Here is a 19,004-nt window from a genome sequence, read left to right as displayed (position 1 = left end):
ACAGTCTGTTTTTAGTGTATAGAAATGCAACAGATTTCTGTATATTAATTTTGTATCCTACAACTTTACTGAATTCATTGATAAATTCTAATATTTTTTGGTGGCATGTTTAGGATTTCTTACATACAGTACCATGTCATCTGCAAACAATGACAGTTTTACACCTTCCTTTCTAATTTGGATTCCTTTTATTTCTTTTTCTTGTGTGACAATATTCTTTCACTATTTATGATATTTGCACATCAGAATTTACTTGATATGGTTAATAAGTGGACAAACAGTGAAAGCAAGTGAGTACACAAAGGTGTTTGAAAGGAAAAGAATAACATGTAGAAATGAAAAAATGCATTGATTTCATCATTCTAATTAGTATTTAGGAAATCTGAAAACAAAAATGTTTTGCAATTGTGGAGCAAAAAAATGGCCATCCCCTCTTCGACAAAATTAAGAGCTGTCAAAGTTCTTTTTGATAATGTAACTGCCAAGAACCAGAAGTAATAATAAGCTAAAGCCTATTAAAGATGTATTTGAAATTTGAATCTGTATTTAAAGTATAGACATATTCCAGGCTCATGCATGGGAGTTGATAAACAGCTGGCTACATTCAAAGGGCTGCATCTATTTGGGGTACTTGCAAAACCCAGAAAAGTAAAAATAAAAATTTGGGTTTGCCACCATCATCAAGAAAATGAAAAAACACACAGAATGATAAAAAAGTATCTGTGAGTCATATATCTGATAAGGGACTTGTATCCAGAATATATAAAGAACTCTTATAACTAAATAATAAAAAGACAAATAACCCAACTAAAAACACGAACCAAGGAATTAAAGAGACATTTCTCCACAGAAGATATCTGAATGGCCAATAGGCACATGAAAAGATGCTCAACATTAGTCATTGGGGAAATGCAAATGAAAACCATAATGAGATGCCACTTCACACTCAGTAAAATGGCACAATAAAAAAGACATGTAAGTGTTAGCAAGGATGTGGAGAAATTGGAACCTTTATACACTGCTGGTGGGATTGCAAATTTCCTGCACCACTGTGGAAAACAGCCTAGCAGTTCTTCACACAGTTAAACTTACCATGTAACCCATCAATTCCACTCCTAACTACCTACCCAAGAGAAATGAAAACACGTTCACACAAATACTTGTTCTCAAACAGTCGTAGGAACATTACTCATAATAGCCAAAAAGTAAAAACAACCCAAATCTCCTTACCTGAATGGATAAACAAATGTGGTATACTCACATAGTGGACTGTTATTTGGCAATAAAAGGAATGAAATACTGACATATGCTACAACATTGACAGACATTGAAAATATTATGCAAAGTGAAATACACCATCCACAAAACGCTATATATTGTGTGATTCTCTTTATATGAAATATCCAGAATGGGAAAATCCACAGAGACATAAAGTAGACTGATCTGTAGTGCCTAGGGTGGGAGAGAGGATGTTCAGTGACTGCTAATGGGAAAAAGTTTCTTTTTGGGTGATAAAAATATTCTTGAATTAGCTTATGGTGATGTTCGAAAAACTGAAAATATACTAAAATTTACTGAATGGTACACTTTAAATTGGTGAATTTTATGGTAAGTGAATTATCTCTCAATAATACAGTTCTTGGGTGTGTGTGTGTGATGAATTGGGAGATTGGAATTGACATATATACACCAATATGCATAAAATGGATAACTAATAAGAACCTGCTATATAAATAAATAAATAAAATTTAAAAAAAAATAATACAGTTCTTAAAAATTTGGGTTTGCTATATTTAAATACTTACTAAAATTCTAATAAAGTTGATTTTCATTATTCCTTTATTAATTAAAAAAATTTTAAATTAATTCTTATTGGAGTATAGTTGCTTTACAATGTTGTGTTAGTTTCTGCTGTCATTTTTCCTTTACTTTTACTTCTGCAAATTATTCATAAGATGGCTTAAAAATATTTACTAAAAATAAGGTCCATTACTTCCAGATGGTAAATGGTGATGAACATTTTCTTGGTATACTGACGGTTAATCAACCTTCCTAAATGTTTAGATTGTTAGTAGTTTTTCATTAGTATAGATGAAGTTGCTTTCAACGTTTTTTTTTAACACATCTTTATAGAGTTGTCAGATCATTTCCTTAAGAAAAATTCTGGGTGCAAAGCTATTTTTCTAGAGAGCCTGTACTAATTTATACTTCTAATAGCAATGTTCAAAAGGAAAGCATCAGTTTTATCCTGAAATATGCATGACTTCACAGCTTAGTAAAAACATTCATAAGAAGAAAAAGAAAAACCACCTGCAACAAAACATAAAAAGAAAGAAACAAAACCAACAAAGAAAGAAAAACTATAATAATCAAAAATTCTTCTAAATACATTAGACTGAGCCTTCCTCCAATTCTGGCTTTAACTGACAAAAAAATGGAAAATTTTATTACATGACATTTCTTAAGTGTAAGTTTTTCAATTTAGGACATGTCTAATTCTTTCAGAATGAACACCTAACTTACACCCCACTATTTATAGGCAGAATGTAATGAAAACACTTAGCTTTCTCTTATTTAAAAAACATATTTATAGTCCTATCTGATGAGAGGGCTTAGAAGCAATAATCTCCCAGTAGCAGCAAATACCCACTGATTAAGTCCTGGTTTCTAAATACCATTTTCCAATAAAAGGAACTAGGGCGCCTTGGAGAAATGGCTGATTCTAAGGCGAGGGTAAGGAAAACAAAAAATAAGCTTGGGATAACTGCCAAAACATGGAAGCAACCAAGATGTCCTTCCGTAGGTGAATAGATGAATAAACTAAGGTACTTCCAGATAATGAAATACTATTCAGCGCTAAAAAGACATGAGCTATCACAGTAATCAGGACAGTATGGTACTAGCACAAAAACAGAAATATAGATCAATGGAACAGGATAGGAAGTCCAGAGATAAACCCACACACATATGGTCACCTTATCTTTGATAAAGGAGGCAAGAGTATAAGACAGCCTCTTCAATAAGTGGTGCTGGGAAAACTGGACAGCTACATGTAAAAGAATGAAATTAGAACACTTCCTAACACCATACACAAAAATAAACTCAAAATGGATTAAAGACCTAAATGTAAGGCCAGACACTATCAAACTCTTAGAGGAAAACATAGGCAGAACACTATGACATAAATCACAGCAAGATCCTTTTGACCCACCTCCTAGAGAAATGGAAATAAAAACACAAATAAACAAATGGGACCTAATGAAACTGAAAAGCTTTTGCACAGCAAAGGAAACCATAAAAAAGATGAAAAGACAACCCTCAGAATGGAAGAAAATATTTGCAAATGAAACAACTGACAAAGGATTAATCTCCAAAATATACAAGCAGCTCATGCAGCTCAATATCAAAAAGCAAACAACCCAATCCAAAAATGATCAGAAAACCTAAATAGACATTTCTCCAAAGAAGATATACGGATTGCCAACAAACACATGAAAAGATGTTCAACATCACTAATCATTAGAGAAATGCAAATCAAAACTACAATGAGGTATCACCTCACACCAGTCAGAATGGCCACCATCAAAAAATGTACAAACAATAAATGCTGGAGAGGGTGTGGAAAAAGGGGACCCTCTTGCACTGTTGGTAGGAAAGTAATTTGATACAGCCACTATGGAGAACAGTATGGAGGTTCCTTAAAAAACTAAAAATAGAACTACCATATGACCCAGCAATCCCACTACTGGGCATATACCCTGAGAAAACCATAATTCAAAGAGTCATGTACCACAATGTTCACTGCAGCACTATTTACAATAGCCAGGACATGGAAGCAACCTAAGTGTCCATCGACAGATGAATGGATAAAGAAGATGTGGCATATATATACAATGGATTATTACTCTGCCATAAGAAGAAATGAAATTGAGTTATTTGTAGTGAGGTGGATGGACCTAGAGTGTGTCATACAGAGTGAAGTCAGAAAGAGAAAAACAAATACAGTATGCTAACACATATATATGGAATCTAAAAAAAACAAAAAGGTTCTCATGAACCTAGGGGCAGGACAGGAATAAAGACACAGACGTAGAGAATGGACTTGAGGACACGGGGAGGGGGAAGAGTAAGCTGGGATGAAGTGAGAGAATGGCATGGACATATATACACTACCAAATGTAAAACAGATGGCTAGTGGGAAGCTGCTGCACAGCACAAGGAGATCAGCTCGGTGCTCTGTGACCACCTAGAGAGGTGGGACAGGGAGGGTGGGAGGGAGACGCAAGAGGGAGGGGCTATGGGGATATATGTATACATATAGCTGATTCACTTTATTATACAGCAGAAACTAACACAACACTGTAAAGCAATTATACTCCAACAAAGATGTTAAAAAAAAAAAAAAGACAAGCTATCAAGCCATGAAAAGATATGAAGGAACCTTAAATGCATATTACTAAGTGAAAGAAGCCACTCAGAAAAGGCTACATACTGTATGATTCCAACTATATGACATTCTGGAAAAGGCAAATCTTTGGAGACAGTAAAAAGATTGCCAGGGGTTAGGAGGGAGGGAGGGATGCACAGGAGGAACACAGACGATTTTTAGAGCAGTGAAACTATTCTGTATGACATCATCTGACCAAACCTATTGAACATACACTACCAAGAGTGAACCCTAAGTAAACGATGGACTTTGAGTGATAGTACTGCGTCAGTGTAGGTTCATCAATCACAAAAAAATAAAACAAACTAACAAACAAATCTGGGGTATCTTACAGTGCCAGAAAATAAGGAAGTACTCAAAAGACAAAAGGATAGGGGCATGTGAAAGGGATACAAGAATTAATCTGAAAGAATTCCCGACAACTAAAACAATTTGAGCAACAAAGTAAATAGCACAGCATTGAAATATAACCCAAACCATAAAATATACATCAGTCCATCCTGATATAAATGATGACATAAATAAACAAGTAAGAGCGAAGAGACAACAAATCATCCATACAGAAGAATTCCGAATACTCCCCCCTTCAGGAGATGAAGCATAATTCCATCTCCCACTTCCCAACCCTTCACTCGTACCTCCAGTGAGGGTGGGTGTACTTAGTAACTCACTTCCAAAGAATAAATTGGAGAAAGGGAAAAACAGTACATTTTCAGTGGAGAAACTTGGCAAAGACTACTTCACCCAAGTAATGAAGGTTAATAGCACCGTATGGATATCAAGTCCCCCCAACATGATATGACAAGAAGACCACTTCACCTCTTTGGTATTCTTTCTAACCCCCCTAAAACTTCAGAAAAACATCAGAAAAATACAGATTGGCATACTTTCTGCAAGTCATAAAAAACAAGGAAAGACTGAGAAACTTGTTACAGACTACATGAGACTAGGGAAACATGACAACTAAATGTAATGTGGTACCCTGCAGTGGATCCTGGAAAAAGGAAGAAGGCATTGATGGAACACCAGTGAAATCCAAATAAAGTCTGGAATTTAATTAATTGTAATGTACTAACATTTGGTTCTTAGTTTTGACAAATGTACCACGGTAACGTAAGATGTTAACAACAGGGGAAACTGGGTGAGAGGTATATAAGAAGTCTGCACGATTTTTCCAACTTTTCTACATTTAAAAATTATTCAAAAATAGAAAGTTTATTTTAAAAACAATAAAATTAAACTTTAAAATGGAGCCATAGGGCTTCCCTGGTGGCGCAGTGGTTAAGAATCCGCCTGCCAATGTAGGGGACACGGGTTCGAGCCCTGGTCCGGGAAGATCCCACATGCTGTGGAGCAACTAAACCCGTGCGCCACAGCTACTGAGCCTAGAGCCCGCGAGCCACAACGAGCCCTAGTGCTCTAGAGCCCGCGAGCCACAACGACTGAGCCCACGTGCCACAACTACTGAAGCCTGTGCGCCTAGAGACCGTGCTCCTCAACAAAAGAAGCCACCACAATGAGAAGCCCGTGCACCGCAACGACGAGTAGCCCCCGCTCGCCGCAACTAGAGAAAGCCCGTGCACAGCAACGAAGACTCAACGCAGCCAAAAGTAATAAACAAATAAAATAAATAAAATGGAGCCATAAACCCACTAAACCAACATAGACATCCTTTTGGAAAATGTTAACCTTCTAAATTTAACTACCATTTACTCCATTTTAAAAGTCTGTTAAATAAAATTTAGAAAAACTAACTTTAGACAAATTTAGTCTTCTTTAGAAAGAAGACTAACAATTTCTTACTGGAGATTAAATCATGTATTAATCTGAAACATGATGTACTATATATTAATAGTACTAGAACTATGCATATTAAACTAGGAACATTTGATTGACACAGAAATACTTCATAACACATTAAAAAATATAAAACCTCATATTCTGCCAATATAATCTTCTGTCAAGTTTCACTGTACATTGTGTTCTTTGGTTCACTGCACTTTACTGGTAAAGAGGGAACATATTTAATCCACTAGTGATATTATAACCAAGAAACCTGGTAAATTTATACCTTTCCCATATTATGACACTTCTGAGGGGAATACATGTTGTCTCTAACTTTACAGATAAAAGAAATGAATAATGAAAGGCTGTTAACAAAGGTTATCCAAAACTTGGATTAAGCTAAAAGGTAGACAGAACATCCTTCCAATGTAATGTGGGGACACAGACCCAATTCAAAGGTTATTTAACTACCTAGCGGAATGAACTTTGCTCCATTATTCTATTTACTATCAAACTAAATATCCTAGATTAAGTAAAGTTACATGTTAACTTATAGATTTTTGTCCAGTAGAGTTGCAAATCATTTCTGTCAGGTAGAAGAGAAAATTCCAAAGGTTAGGGTTTATTGGTCTGTGGGACATTAACCAGTTCACAACTAACCTAGCAATCTTATTCTAAAATTCTTTTATTAAACTGCCTATGAATCCACAGCTCTCCAAATGGTCTTTGAACTAGCCTTATTATTTTACTTATTTCTCAGTAATTAATGAATTGAATAAAATATTTTATATTTCTATGAATCATGTTTTTAATTTTTTTAAATTATACTTTGACAGGCATAAGGAACTTTCCATGACATGCTTGACATGGCCTTTCCCACATACAGCTCTGCAAATCCTACAATCTCACAGGGCTATTATGATTATAGTTTTTCTGCACCGTATTCTGATAATGTTGTCAATTATTTGGTTATTGGAATTATCAAACAATTTCTTTCTCAAAGGTAAATCTAAGTAAAGTATATATTATTTTCAAGACCCTCTTTATTCCACCATTGACACTCTCCATCTTGCCAGTAAAGTCTGTAAAAAAATAAACATGAACACTATTCTATTTCCCCTCAGTTTTTCCACCCCGTGCATTTTAAAAACAATGGGAAATACAAGATTCCCTGTTTTTACTGGAGCCATTTCCTGAAGAGATTTTTAAGTCTCAAGCTCTGTATGAGAAAACAAAGATATTTACATCTTCGTAGGAGACTCAGTACTTGCTGAGTCGGCATTAAGAATCAGAGAATATAAGATTTAGACAGGAGTTTAAAGATTTTCCTGTCCAATCTCCAAAAAGAAAGAAAATAGGGCAAAAAGGATTATAGTGACTTTCCAGAGGTCTGAGAGTGGCTAAAGTTAATGTGATCTGACTTCTAATACTTTCTAAATGGGCACACATCTCCCATGATGACTTTGTGGGTTAATTTTCTTTATTTAAACCAATTATTAAAAAAATATTTTTTCTTCCATTTGTTCCAGGTACCTCTCTTATAATTTTTAGGTGTAAATTATAACTGCCTTTACTTTCATAAACATGATTAATGATACTTATATTTTGATTATGTGTTTTGAGATTTAAGCAAAAAAAGATTAGTAAAAAGAAAAAAAAAAATCACAACTTCATATTTCCAGTGTTACATTCTTCACAAAAACCAAAGTCCAGACTAATGTGACTTTTTTAGAAAGAAATTTGGATATTGTCAAATTTGTCAATCTAAATGTACTTTTAGTGAATTGAAGTGGACTAATCACAAACATGAATTACAATTTTTAGGTTTGAGCATCAGGAAAGAAAACATTATTACACTCTCACCCAACCAATATCAGTAGTCCATTAAAGCAAAAGAGAAAACTCCGTACCCTGACATCACTTCTAGATGAAGTTGTCCTGAGACAGTTAAGAAAACAGGAACATTGAAGAAATTCTCCTCAGGTACCTTTATTTTGCTTGAAGGCTGCAAAAGAAAACACAAGCCATAAAAAGCTATTACATGTTTTGCTCTGCTTTTCACATTCACATTTGTGCCACAACTAAAAAATCATATGCTATTAAACATATATGAGGACAGGTCATTCTTATGAAAAAAAAAAAGGCAGCTTTCAGTATACACTTAAAAGAGAAAATTCCTGCTTGGAAAGTGCTAAGTTCAAGGAAGTTTGCTCCATATTTTTCAAAACATATAACAACCAAAGGACAAAGTACTTTTGTCACAAAATATACTCCTTCCTAAAAACTGATTCTGATTGAGGGGCAAGCTGAAGCAAGAAATTATGAATTAGAAGTTTTAAATGTGAGGCATTACATAGTCTTTTAAAATTCTGACCCATGATTGAGATTTAATTTTAAGGGAATAGCCTCTAAAACATGTCTTGTCATATTATTATTAAATTATTAATAATAACGCTTTTAATACAGATTTTTATAAACACATTATAAACTTTTAAACATGTTAATTTCACTTACTCTTCCCGACAACTAGGAGATAAAGCAGGACCATATCTTTAAAAGATATGATGAACATTTAGATTTAAAGATTTTTATGAACTTACAGTATAGATAGAGTGATTATTCCATTTGAAGCTGATAGGAAATACGTCAGCCAACACTTACTAACAGTTAAAATAAAAAATTATTTGGAGATCAAACATAATTTAAATAGTATAATTAAGAAAGCTTCTGGATCAAGTTATGACCATTATATCCATTTGGGGAAAGGAAGCTAATTTACCTACTCTTGTATTTCAAATTGTGATCTGAAAATGTCTTCGTGTAATGGTGCACTAAAACAAGTGCTGTAAAAGCAACAAAGCCAATATAAAATTTTCAATACAGGATGTAAGACTCCTTTTAAGAGACTTAGTACCAACTACTGAATTATAGAAACACATGAAATGAAGATATCTTATTTAATTCCATTGGTTGTTCTAAAAATATTGCATATCATGTATGGTTATGTGTGTGTATGAATGTGAAATCTAGTGTAAAATTACCAACTGAAATCATTCATTTATTTTGTAATTGCCTATTATTTTTAAAACTTACTTTTACCTGGTCCTAAATGTCCTATTATTGCTTTTTAAAAATCATCTTTGAAACCCATTATCACTTAAAGGATATTGTTTCCAAGGACTTAAATACTCAATACTAAAATATTCGACTTATGTTAGGATTTCAAAATAAAAGACATGTTCTCTGATATTTCTTCACTATTTACTAAATAATTACATTTCAAATCAGGCCCAGCACATTTATAAGAATATTATACTTTCTCCATTCCCTCACCTCTTTAGTCTATAATTTGTATTGGTGTTTTATCCTGACTTCTCTAAAAGTGATTTCTCTCATCTCCTGCACATATAAAAAAGTCTAATATTTAGGACTTGATTTTAGTCTCTCATTTATTAGCATTTGTACAAAATGATGTCTGAGCTTCTTATATCTCTTAAATCCAACTTATTTAAAGTTAAAAACATATCACTACTTCATTATGCCTTCCAATGTCATATGTAAGCATTTAAATACTGAAATTCATACTACTTTTTAATAAATTACTTCCTTTCAGTTCTCCTTTATATTACAGTGAATGCATTACAGTGACTTTAAAAACTTCTGTATGCATTAAGTTATATTACCTATATATTTTATTTCAGGATATTAAAGGGACATTATAAAATATTTTTTTAAAAAGTAATTGCTGGGGACTTCCCTAGTGGTCCAGTGGTTAAGACTTCACCTCCCAAGGCAGGAGGTGCGCGTTCGATCCCTGGTCAGGGAGCTAAGATACCTGGCGGCAAAGAAACCAAAACATAAAAACAGAAGCAATATTGTAACAAATTCAATGAAGACTTTAAACATGGACCACATCAAAAAAAAAAAAATCTTAAAATGGTGGGATAGGTAGCTCCAAAGGCCTATCCCTCGATAGAAAACCTGAAAATAATGAGTAAAAACTATAAGCATCAACTGTGGGAACTCTGGAAATTAGTCAAAGCTTTAAAGTCACCAAACAAATGCTGAATCAAGAAAGAGGAAACTTAAAAATGGTAGACTCCACCTAACAATAGCAGACTGCACACTCTTTTCAAGTGCACGTGGACACTGTCCAAGATCTATATGCTAGAACATAACAAGTCTCAACAAATCAGATAAATTATCTTCTTTGAACATAATGGAATGAAACTAGAAATGCAAACTGGTGCAGTTACTTGGGAAAAGAGTTTGGTGGTCCTTTAAAAAGATTAACAAGAATTATTATATATACAACATACAAATTCTACCTCTAGGTATATGTCTAAAAGAATTACAACCAAGTATTCAAGCAACAATGCATTAAAAGGATTGTACACCATCCTTCATCCCAGGGATTCATCCCAGGGATGCAAGGATTTTTCAATATCGCAAATCAATCAATGTGATACATCACATTAACAAATGAAGAATAAAAACTATACAATCATCTCAATAAATACAGAAAAAGCTTTTGATAAAATTCAATATCCATTTCTGATAAAAACTCTTCAGAAAGTGAGCGCAGAGGGAACATACCTACCTCAACATAATAAAGGCCATATACAACAAATCCACAGCTAACATCATACTCAACGGCGAAAAGCTGAAAGAACTTGCTCTAAGATCAGGAACAAGGCAAGGATGCCAACTCTCGCCACTTTTATTCAACATAGTTTTGGAAGTCCTAGCCACAGCAACCAGAGAAGAAAAAGAAACAAAAGGAATCCAAATTGGAAAAGAAGTAAAACTGTCACTGTTTGCAATGACACAATGCTATACATAGAAAATCCTAAGACGCTACCAGAAAACTACTAGGGCTCATCAATGAATTTGGTAAAGTTGTTGAATAAAAATTAATATACAGAAATCTGTTACATTTCTATACACTAACAAAGAAAGATCGGAAAGAGAAATTAAGGAAAAATCCCATTTACCATCATATCAAAAAGAACAAAATACCTAGGAATAAACCTGTCTAAGGAGACAAAAGACCTTTACTCTGAAAACTATAAGACACTGATGAAAGAATTCAAAGATGACATAAACAGATGGAGACATATACCATGTTCTTGGATTGCAAGAATCAATATTGTGAAAATGACTATACTACCCAAAGCAATCTACAGATTCAATGCAATCCCTGTCAAACTACCAATGGCATTCTTCACAGAATTAGAACAAAAAATCTTACAACTTGTATGGAAACACCAAAGACCCCAAATAGTCAAAGCAATCTTGAGAAAGAAAAATGGAGTTGGAGGAATCAGGCTCCCTGACTTCAAACTATACCACAAAGCTACAGTAATCAAGACAATATGGTACTGGCACAAAAACAGAAATATAGATCAATGGTACAGGATAGAATGCCCAGAGATAAACCCATGCACATATGGGCACCTAATTTATGACAAAGGAGGCAAGAACATACAATGGAGAAAAGACAGCCTCTTCAATAAGTGGTGCTGGGAAAACTGGACAGCCAAATGTAAAAGAATGAAATTAGAACACTCCCTAACACCATACACAAAAATAAACTCAAAATGTATTAAAGACCTAAATGTAAGGCCAGACACTATAAAACTCTTAGAGGAAAACATAGGAAAAACACTCTTTGACATAAACCACAGCAAGATCTTTCTTGACCCCCCCTCCTAGAGAAATGGAAATAAAAACAAAAATAAACAAATGGGACTTAATGAAACTTAAAAGCTTTTACACAGCAAAGGAAGCCATAAATGAGAAAAAGACAACCCTCAGAATGGGAGAAAATATTTGCAAATGGAACAACGAAGGATTAATCTCCGAAATATACAAGCAGCTTATGCAGCTCAATATCAAAAAAACAAACAATCCAGTTAAAAATGGGCAGAAGACCTAAATAGACATTTCACCAAGGAAGACATACAGATGGCCAAGAGGCACATGAAAAGATGTTTAACATCACTAATTATTAGAGAAATGCAAATCAAAACTACGAGGTATCACCTCACACCGGTCAGGATGGCCATTATCAAAAAATCTAGAATCAATAAAAGCTGGAAAGGGTGTGGTGAAAAGGGAACTCGCCTGCACTGTTGATGGGAATGTAAATTGATACAACCACTATGGAAAACAGTATGGAGGTTCCTTAAAAAACTAAAAATACGGGCTTCCTTGGTGGCGCAGTGGTTGGGAGTCTGCCTGCCAATGCAGGGGACACGGGTTCGAGCCCTGGTCTGGGAAGATCCCACATGCCGCGGAGCAGCTGGGTCCGTGAGCCACAGTTACTGAGCCTGCGCGTCTGGGGCCTGTGCTCCGCAGCAAGAGAGGCCACGATGGTGAGAGGCCCGCGCACTGCGATGAAGAGTGGCCCCCGCTTGCCGCAACTGGAGAAAGCACTTGCACAGAAACAAAGACCCAACACAGCCAAAAAAAAAAAAATAATAATAATAATAAATTAAAAAAAAAAAACAAAAAAACCCTAAAAATACAACTATCATATGACCCAGTAATCCCACTACTGGGCATATACCCTGAGAAAACCATAATTCAAAAAGAGACATGTACCACATGCAGCACTATTTACAATAGCCAGGACATGGAAGCAACCTAAATGTCCATCAACTGATGAATGGATACAGAAGATGTGGTATATACATACACAATGGAATTTTACTCAGCCACAGAAAAAGAATGAAATAATGCCACTGGCAGCAACATGGATGGACCTAGAGATTATCATATTAAGTGAAGTAAGTCAGAAAGAGAAAGACCAATATCATATGACATCACTTACATGTGGAATCTAAAAAAGTGATATGAATGAAGTTACCTACAAAACAGAAATAGACTCAGACATAGAAAACAAACTTATGGTTACCAAAGGGGAAAGGGCAAGGAGGGATAAATTAGAAGTGTGGGATTAACATATACACACTACTATGTATAAAACAGATAAACAACAAGGACCTACTGTTTAGCATGGGGAACTATATTCAATGTCTTGTAAGAACTTATAATGGGAAAGAATTTGGAAAATAATATACATAAATATAAAATGAATCACTGTTCTGTACATCTGAAGCTAACACAAGATTGTAAATTAACTATACTTCAATTTAAAAAATGGTTATAAAAATTTTAAAAATCTAAGTATTCAAATAGATACTTGTACATTAATGTTCATAACAGCACTATTCACAATAGACAAAGATGGAAACATGGATAAGTGGATAAGCAAAATGTAGTATATATAAACAATGAAATACTATTTAGCCATAAGATGGAATGAAGTACTTACATATGCTAAAACACGGATAAACCTTGAAAACACTATGCTAAGTAAAAGAAAGACATAAAAGGCTACATATTGTATGATCCCATTTATATGAAATATCTAGAGTAGGTAAATCCAGAGACTAATCAATGAGAGCCATGGTCTGGGGAGAAGGGTAAATGGGAAATGACTACTTAATGGGCATGGGGTTTTCTTTGGGATAATGAAAATGTTTTGGAACTTAATAGGGGTGGTAGTTGTATAACACTGTAAATGTAGTAAATGCCACTGAAATATACCCTTTAAAATGGTTAATTTTATGTTGCATGAACTTCATCTCAATTTTTTAAAAAGCATACATAAACAAGTAATTATTAGACATGACAGGGTCAAAAATTACGAACATGGGATTGCAAATTTAAGATTCACAATCTTAAATACTTCCATTAGTAATGAAGAAAGAATAAAAATATATGAATTAAGTATCCAACTTTGTGACTTTGCCAGCGGGAATGGACTTCTTTAAAAAAGATCCTAGAATTGCAACATTAAAGTTAAGAATTTCTATTTAATAAAGGAAGATATAGGCAGTTAAACAGAACAACATATTGTATTAAGGATAAAATATTTTCAGCTTCTAGAACTGACAAGTGATTAATGGACAGAAAATATAAGGACCTCCTGTGAAGAAAACAAGAAAGAGAAAATAAGCTGCTCCCCAACTGGGCAATGGATATGAAAAGCAGATTTACAGAAAAGAAAATTCAAAAAGTTAAGATGTATGAAGAAACACTCAAATTCACTATGAATTAGAGAAACACAAATTAAAACAAGGCATTTTAAGAAGAATCATTACATATATCCGACTGACAAAGATTAGAAAGTTGTATAATATCAAGTGTAGAGGTAGATTCAGGATGTGGTAGGCAGATTTCTAAGATGTGTCCCAAGATTCTCAGCCCCTGGTTTATTCAACCACTAAGCCAGGTACTGATGTGAAGGGATTTTGCAAATTTAATTAAAGTTCCAAATCAGATGGCCTCAGGATTTGGAGATTTTCTGGGTGTTCTTGACCTAATCACGTGAGCCCTTTAAAAGTAGAAAGTTTTCTACAGCTGGCTGCAGAACAGTAAGTCAGTAATTTGAACCATGAGAAGGATTTGACATGCTGTTGCTGGCTTGAAGATGGAGGAAGACACAGGGAAAGGTGCTTAGAGCAGTCTCTGGGAGCTGAGAGCAACCTGGCCAGCAGCCAGCAGCAAAATGGGAACTTCAGTCCTACAACCACAAAGAACTGAATTCTACTGAGAGCAAGAATGGCTTTGGAAGAGAACCTCAAGCTCCAGATGAGAACATAGAAAGCTTAGCTGACACACTGGTTTTGGGCTTGTGAGACCCTGAGATCCTAGCCACGCCATTCTGTACTATTGAACTATAGAGCTGTGAACTAATAAAGAGATGTTGTTTTAAGTCACTAAGTTAAAAATCTATAGAAAACTACTTCATAGGGAAACAGGAACCCTCAGGTAATGTCAATATAGTCTAAACTGGCACTGCTATTCTGGATAACATAGTGAAATTCAGAATGTATATACCCTATGACCAAGGAACTCCAGTCCTGGATATACACTCTAAAGAAATTTTCACACAAGTCTCTTAGGGAATATGCATAAGACTATTTATTGCAGTATTTTTTTTTCTGGGTGTAACCGAGAATTGGAAACAACCTAAGGGTCTATTACTAGAAAGGGTAAGTGAATTGTAGCAGACAAATATCAATGAATATTCTGCAGCAATGACATGCAACAAATAGATATACTTATAGCAACATGGATAGATTTCAAAACAAAGAGTTAAATGGAAAAAAGTAGGAAACAAAATAAGATACATATTATCATTAATGTAAATTAATATACATAAAAGATACATAAATTAAAATATACATAAAAGATCACTCATATTTTATGAGGCTATATACATAATAAAAGATATATCAAAGATATTAAAGTGAGTGCCTCCAAGAGAATATGAGGAATGCAAGTGGGGACTGGGATAAAGAGGAAAAATTAAAACAAGAAAGGGGTTATGCTGGATGGTGTTTTGTCAGCTTGGCATTACTACTCCCACCTAAACTGAGGACTGTGTTTCCTAGAATCCCCCTTCCTCCATGGTTCCAGGTTACAGTTGGCCATCTATTGTTGGAGAGGAATGTGCATAAGATTTGAGAGGAGAAAATGAAATTGAAGTCATTAATCTCAGAAGACTGTGGCAGTCTGACACAGTGACACACACTCACCACGGTGCTTGGTGATCTCTACTTTCTAGCTTGTCTCCTTACTACTGACCAACAGTAGCTCTATGATAACCACCAAGTGCTGGACTGCAGTTACTACACAGTGGACTGTGTTAGATTAATTGCATTAATGGCTCCAATTTGTCATAGTTCTCTATATCAGCACCCCTTGGCATATCATACGCTAACCCTGAGCTTGGCCGTGTGACTTGTTTTGGTCAATGGCATGGTAACAAAATTGACAAAAATAGTGGCTTGAAAACATGCTTATGAAGTTCACATTCTTTCTTGGACCTATGCCACCAAAGAGATCACACCCTGATTAGCATGATGGAGGAATTTGAGAGACATGTGGAGAAGAGGTGGGTCATCCCACATGAGGCCATCCTAGATTGCCCAGCTCCCAGTCAATCCATCAGCTGACTAAGCCAAACCCAGATCAGAACCACTCAAATGACCTGTAGACTCACAGGAAAGAATAAATGGTTTTGTTACACAGTGAGAGGATACAAGGGCCTTGCAAAGACCTATAACAACAGTGTGCCGTGAATAAAAATTATGTTAAACTAAATTCTGTATTCCTGAGGTTAAAAAAATACACATTCAGACACACATACTTCTACAAAAACAACCGTAGCCAATATGCACTTAGCACTTACTCTGTGCCATGTACTGTGCTAAGGAGTTTACAAGCAATCCAATGAATTAAGTACTAGTATCCCCATTTACAGAGAAGGAAACAGACACAGAGGTTAATAACTTGACTTGCCTAATATGACAAAGAACATGAACCAAGGTGGTCGGGCTCCAGAATCTACTCTTAACCACACATTATTTCCAGGAGTCATAAGAAATATTTAACAATGGTTGATTCTGGGGAAGGAAACTAGATTACTGGGGAACAAGGTATGATGGAATCCTTCTGCACTTTGATTTTTTAAATTTTTTTTAAAGTTTTTTTTGATGTACACCATTTTTAAAGTCTTTATTGAATTCGTTACAATACTGCTTCTGTTTTATGTTTTGGTTTTTTGGCCACGAGGCACGTGGGATCTTAGCTCCCCAACCAGGGATGGAACCTGCACCCCCTTGCATTGGAAGGCAAAGTCTTAACCACTGGACTGCCAGGGAATTCCCTTCTGCACTTTTAAATTGGTACCTTTTGAACAATAAACTACATTACCTGTTCAAAAAATAATTTAAAATAGCATATTTGTTAAGAGGGACTCGGAGGTATTATCAGCAAGTACTCAGAATAAAAAGTATACTGGTTTTATTTCCTGTGTATTCTTGATCACATAAACACTAACGATTTAACCTTTTGTCCTATAGTGGTGTGGATTACTCCGGTCAGCACCAATCGGAAAATCAAAAAGCCAAGAACAAAGTATGGAACAAAGTCAAATACCAGGAAAAATATAGGTGGTTAGTAAAGTCTAACACTGCTCTATTTATAATGAAAATAGTTGGGGCAGGCCAAAAGAAGAGAAGGCCAAACGATATTGAGTTCTTTGAGTAGGAATTGAGTTTATACATGTTGGTATGCTAAGCACCTAGCAAAGTGCCAGAGACAAGTAATTGCTCCATAAATGCTTGTTGACCAAAAGAGTGAGGTCAAGTGTGAGTGAGGGGATCAGCAATGAGAAGAAGCACGAGGAGCCATCAAAGCTTCTAGCAAAGTGTCATGGCATTGCTGGTCTAAAAGATATCTTTAGAGCACATTTAGTGTCATGTTTGTTTTCAAACAAAGGTACTGATAAGCAGGTACTATTACAGAAATAAATTATTTCCTATATTAACTTTTTAAACTATATTGCTTATAAATAATTCTCCATTACTTTTCTAGCACAACTGTAAATAGGTGTTTACTGCGGTTTTTCTTTAGTATCACCATCAGCTGAACACTCACAAGTATTCTAAACAACACAAAAGGGAGAGAATGTATTTTCAATACAGTATATGGTTGTAAGTTTAAAGTAGATTAGAGGAAATTTTTCATTTTCTTCAGAAATGTGAACTGACCACTATGATTCTATCTTCCTCCTATCCACTCCCACTCACAAACACGTAATTTGTAGATATCCTATATAATCAAATACCATTTTTGACTAAATATAAAAGACATCTATTCTCTGCCTACCTTCCCAACAGCAAATCCCTAATTCTGACGTCCATCAAACAGAAAGATTTAGAAAAGATGATGAGACAGTATCATCAATATAATCTTCTGATCACTGAAAAAAATAGCTCTTCAACGTCATCTTTTTCACCTTTCTCAAGACTGTGCCTCACTTAGTTCCAAAGGAGGCATCTCTCCATATATTCTCTCATATACCTTTCTGCTCTCTAACAAATCTCTAGTTACCTCTGGGACAGCTTCATTTCCTTCTCTCTTTATGCTTGCAAGTCTTAAAATGATCCAAACCCACATCAAGCACTGTGAGAGTCACAAGTAAAAATTAAACATAATACTAAAAAATGCTATGTTTTACTTATTTTTAAAAGTTCCTGAAGCAAAACATTGAGCTGGGTGATGGCATCTGGTTGCTTATAGTATCATTCTCTGTGCTTTTCTGTATGTTTAAAGTTACAAAAAACCACAGATCAGTATTTCCAGCTCTTAAAAATGCACAGCATATTATTGTGTGATCCCCACAAGTGCCAATACTTTTCATTCTCCTATTTTCTTCAAGCATAAAATATTTTACTTTATTCAGGTTCACTGTTTTGTTCTGTCTAATTACTAGTGTTCTGTAAGTTTACATTAATAGTTGTAGTATTTTTATCTATATGATGCATTAAATAGTCTCATGGCTGTGCTGTGAATATAATTATTATATATTTCTGTAAGGGAAAACGAATTCTAAGATCCAAAATAACCAACTTAAAAATAAACTTTCCAAATCTCTGATTATATTTCTGCTATATCTTGAAAAAAAAGAAAACTAAATTAAGCTAAACATAATTTAAGAAATAAAATAAAAATTAAAGTGTTTTATGCACTGTCAAAAAACCCATAATGACAAAAATCAGTAAGCCTGAGGCAAGTAATGAGATACCAAAGTATTCTGGTTGGTTTATGTTAAAAAATATTTTACACAATAAATGAAAGCTCTAATTCCAAAAATCTATTTCACTGTATAGTACTTTAAAAAACGTTTTTA

At 34.7% G+C, this 19,004-nt stretch overlaps 1 protein-coding gene across 4 annotated transcripts in view; it reads right to left on the bottom strand.

Annotated features, from left to right (window-relative positions):
- Positions 1-19,004, bottom strand: part of NARS2 (asparaginyl-tRNA synthetase 2, mitochondrial) — a 143,510-nt gene that overhangs the window by 70,601 nt on the left and 53,905 nt on the right. For all 4 annotated transcript variants that reach the window (XR_009504603.1, XM_059930710.1, XM_059930711.1 and 1 more), the window contains one exon: positions 8,143-8,237. Coding sequence is in view for 3 of the 4 variants with exons in the window: in XM_059930710.1 (XP_059786693.1) it covers positions 8,143-8,237 (95 nt within the window). In the remaining variant the exon portion in view is untranslated. The remainder of the gene's footprint in view (positions 1-8,142; positions 8,238-19,004) is intronic.

Source organism: Balaenoptera ricei, chromosome 8 (genome assembly GCF_028023285.1).
Source record: "Balaenoptera ricei isolate mBalRic1 chromosome 8, mBalRic1.hap2, whole genome shotgun sequence".
Classification (NCBI taxonomy): Eukaryota; Metazoa; Chordata; class Mammalia; order Artiodactyla; family Balaenopteridae; genus Balaenoptera; species Balaenoptera ricei.
Note: the sequence above shows the minus strand (reverse complement) of the source record. Positions and strands in the feature narration are given on the sequence as shown.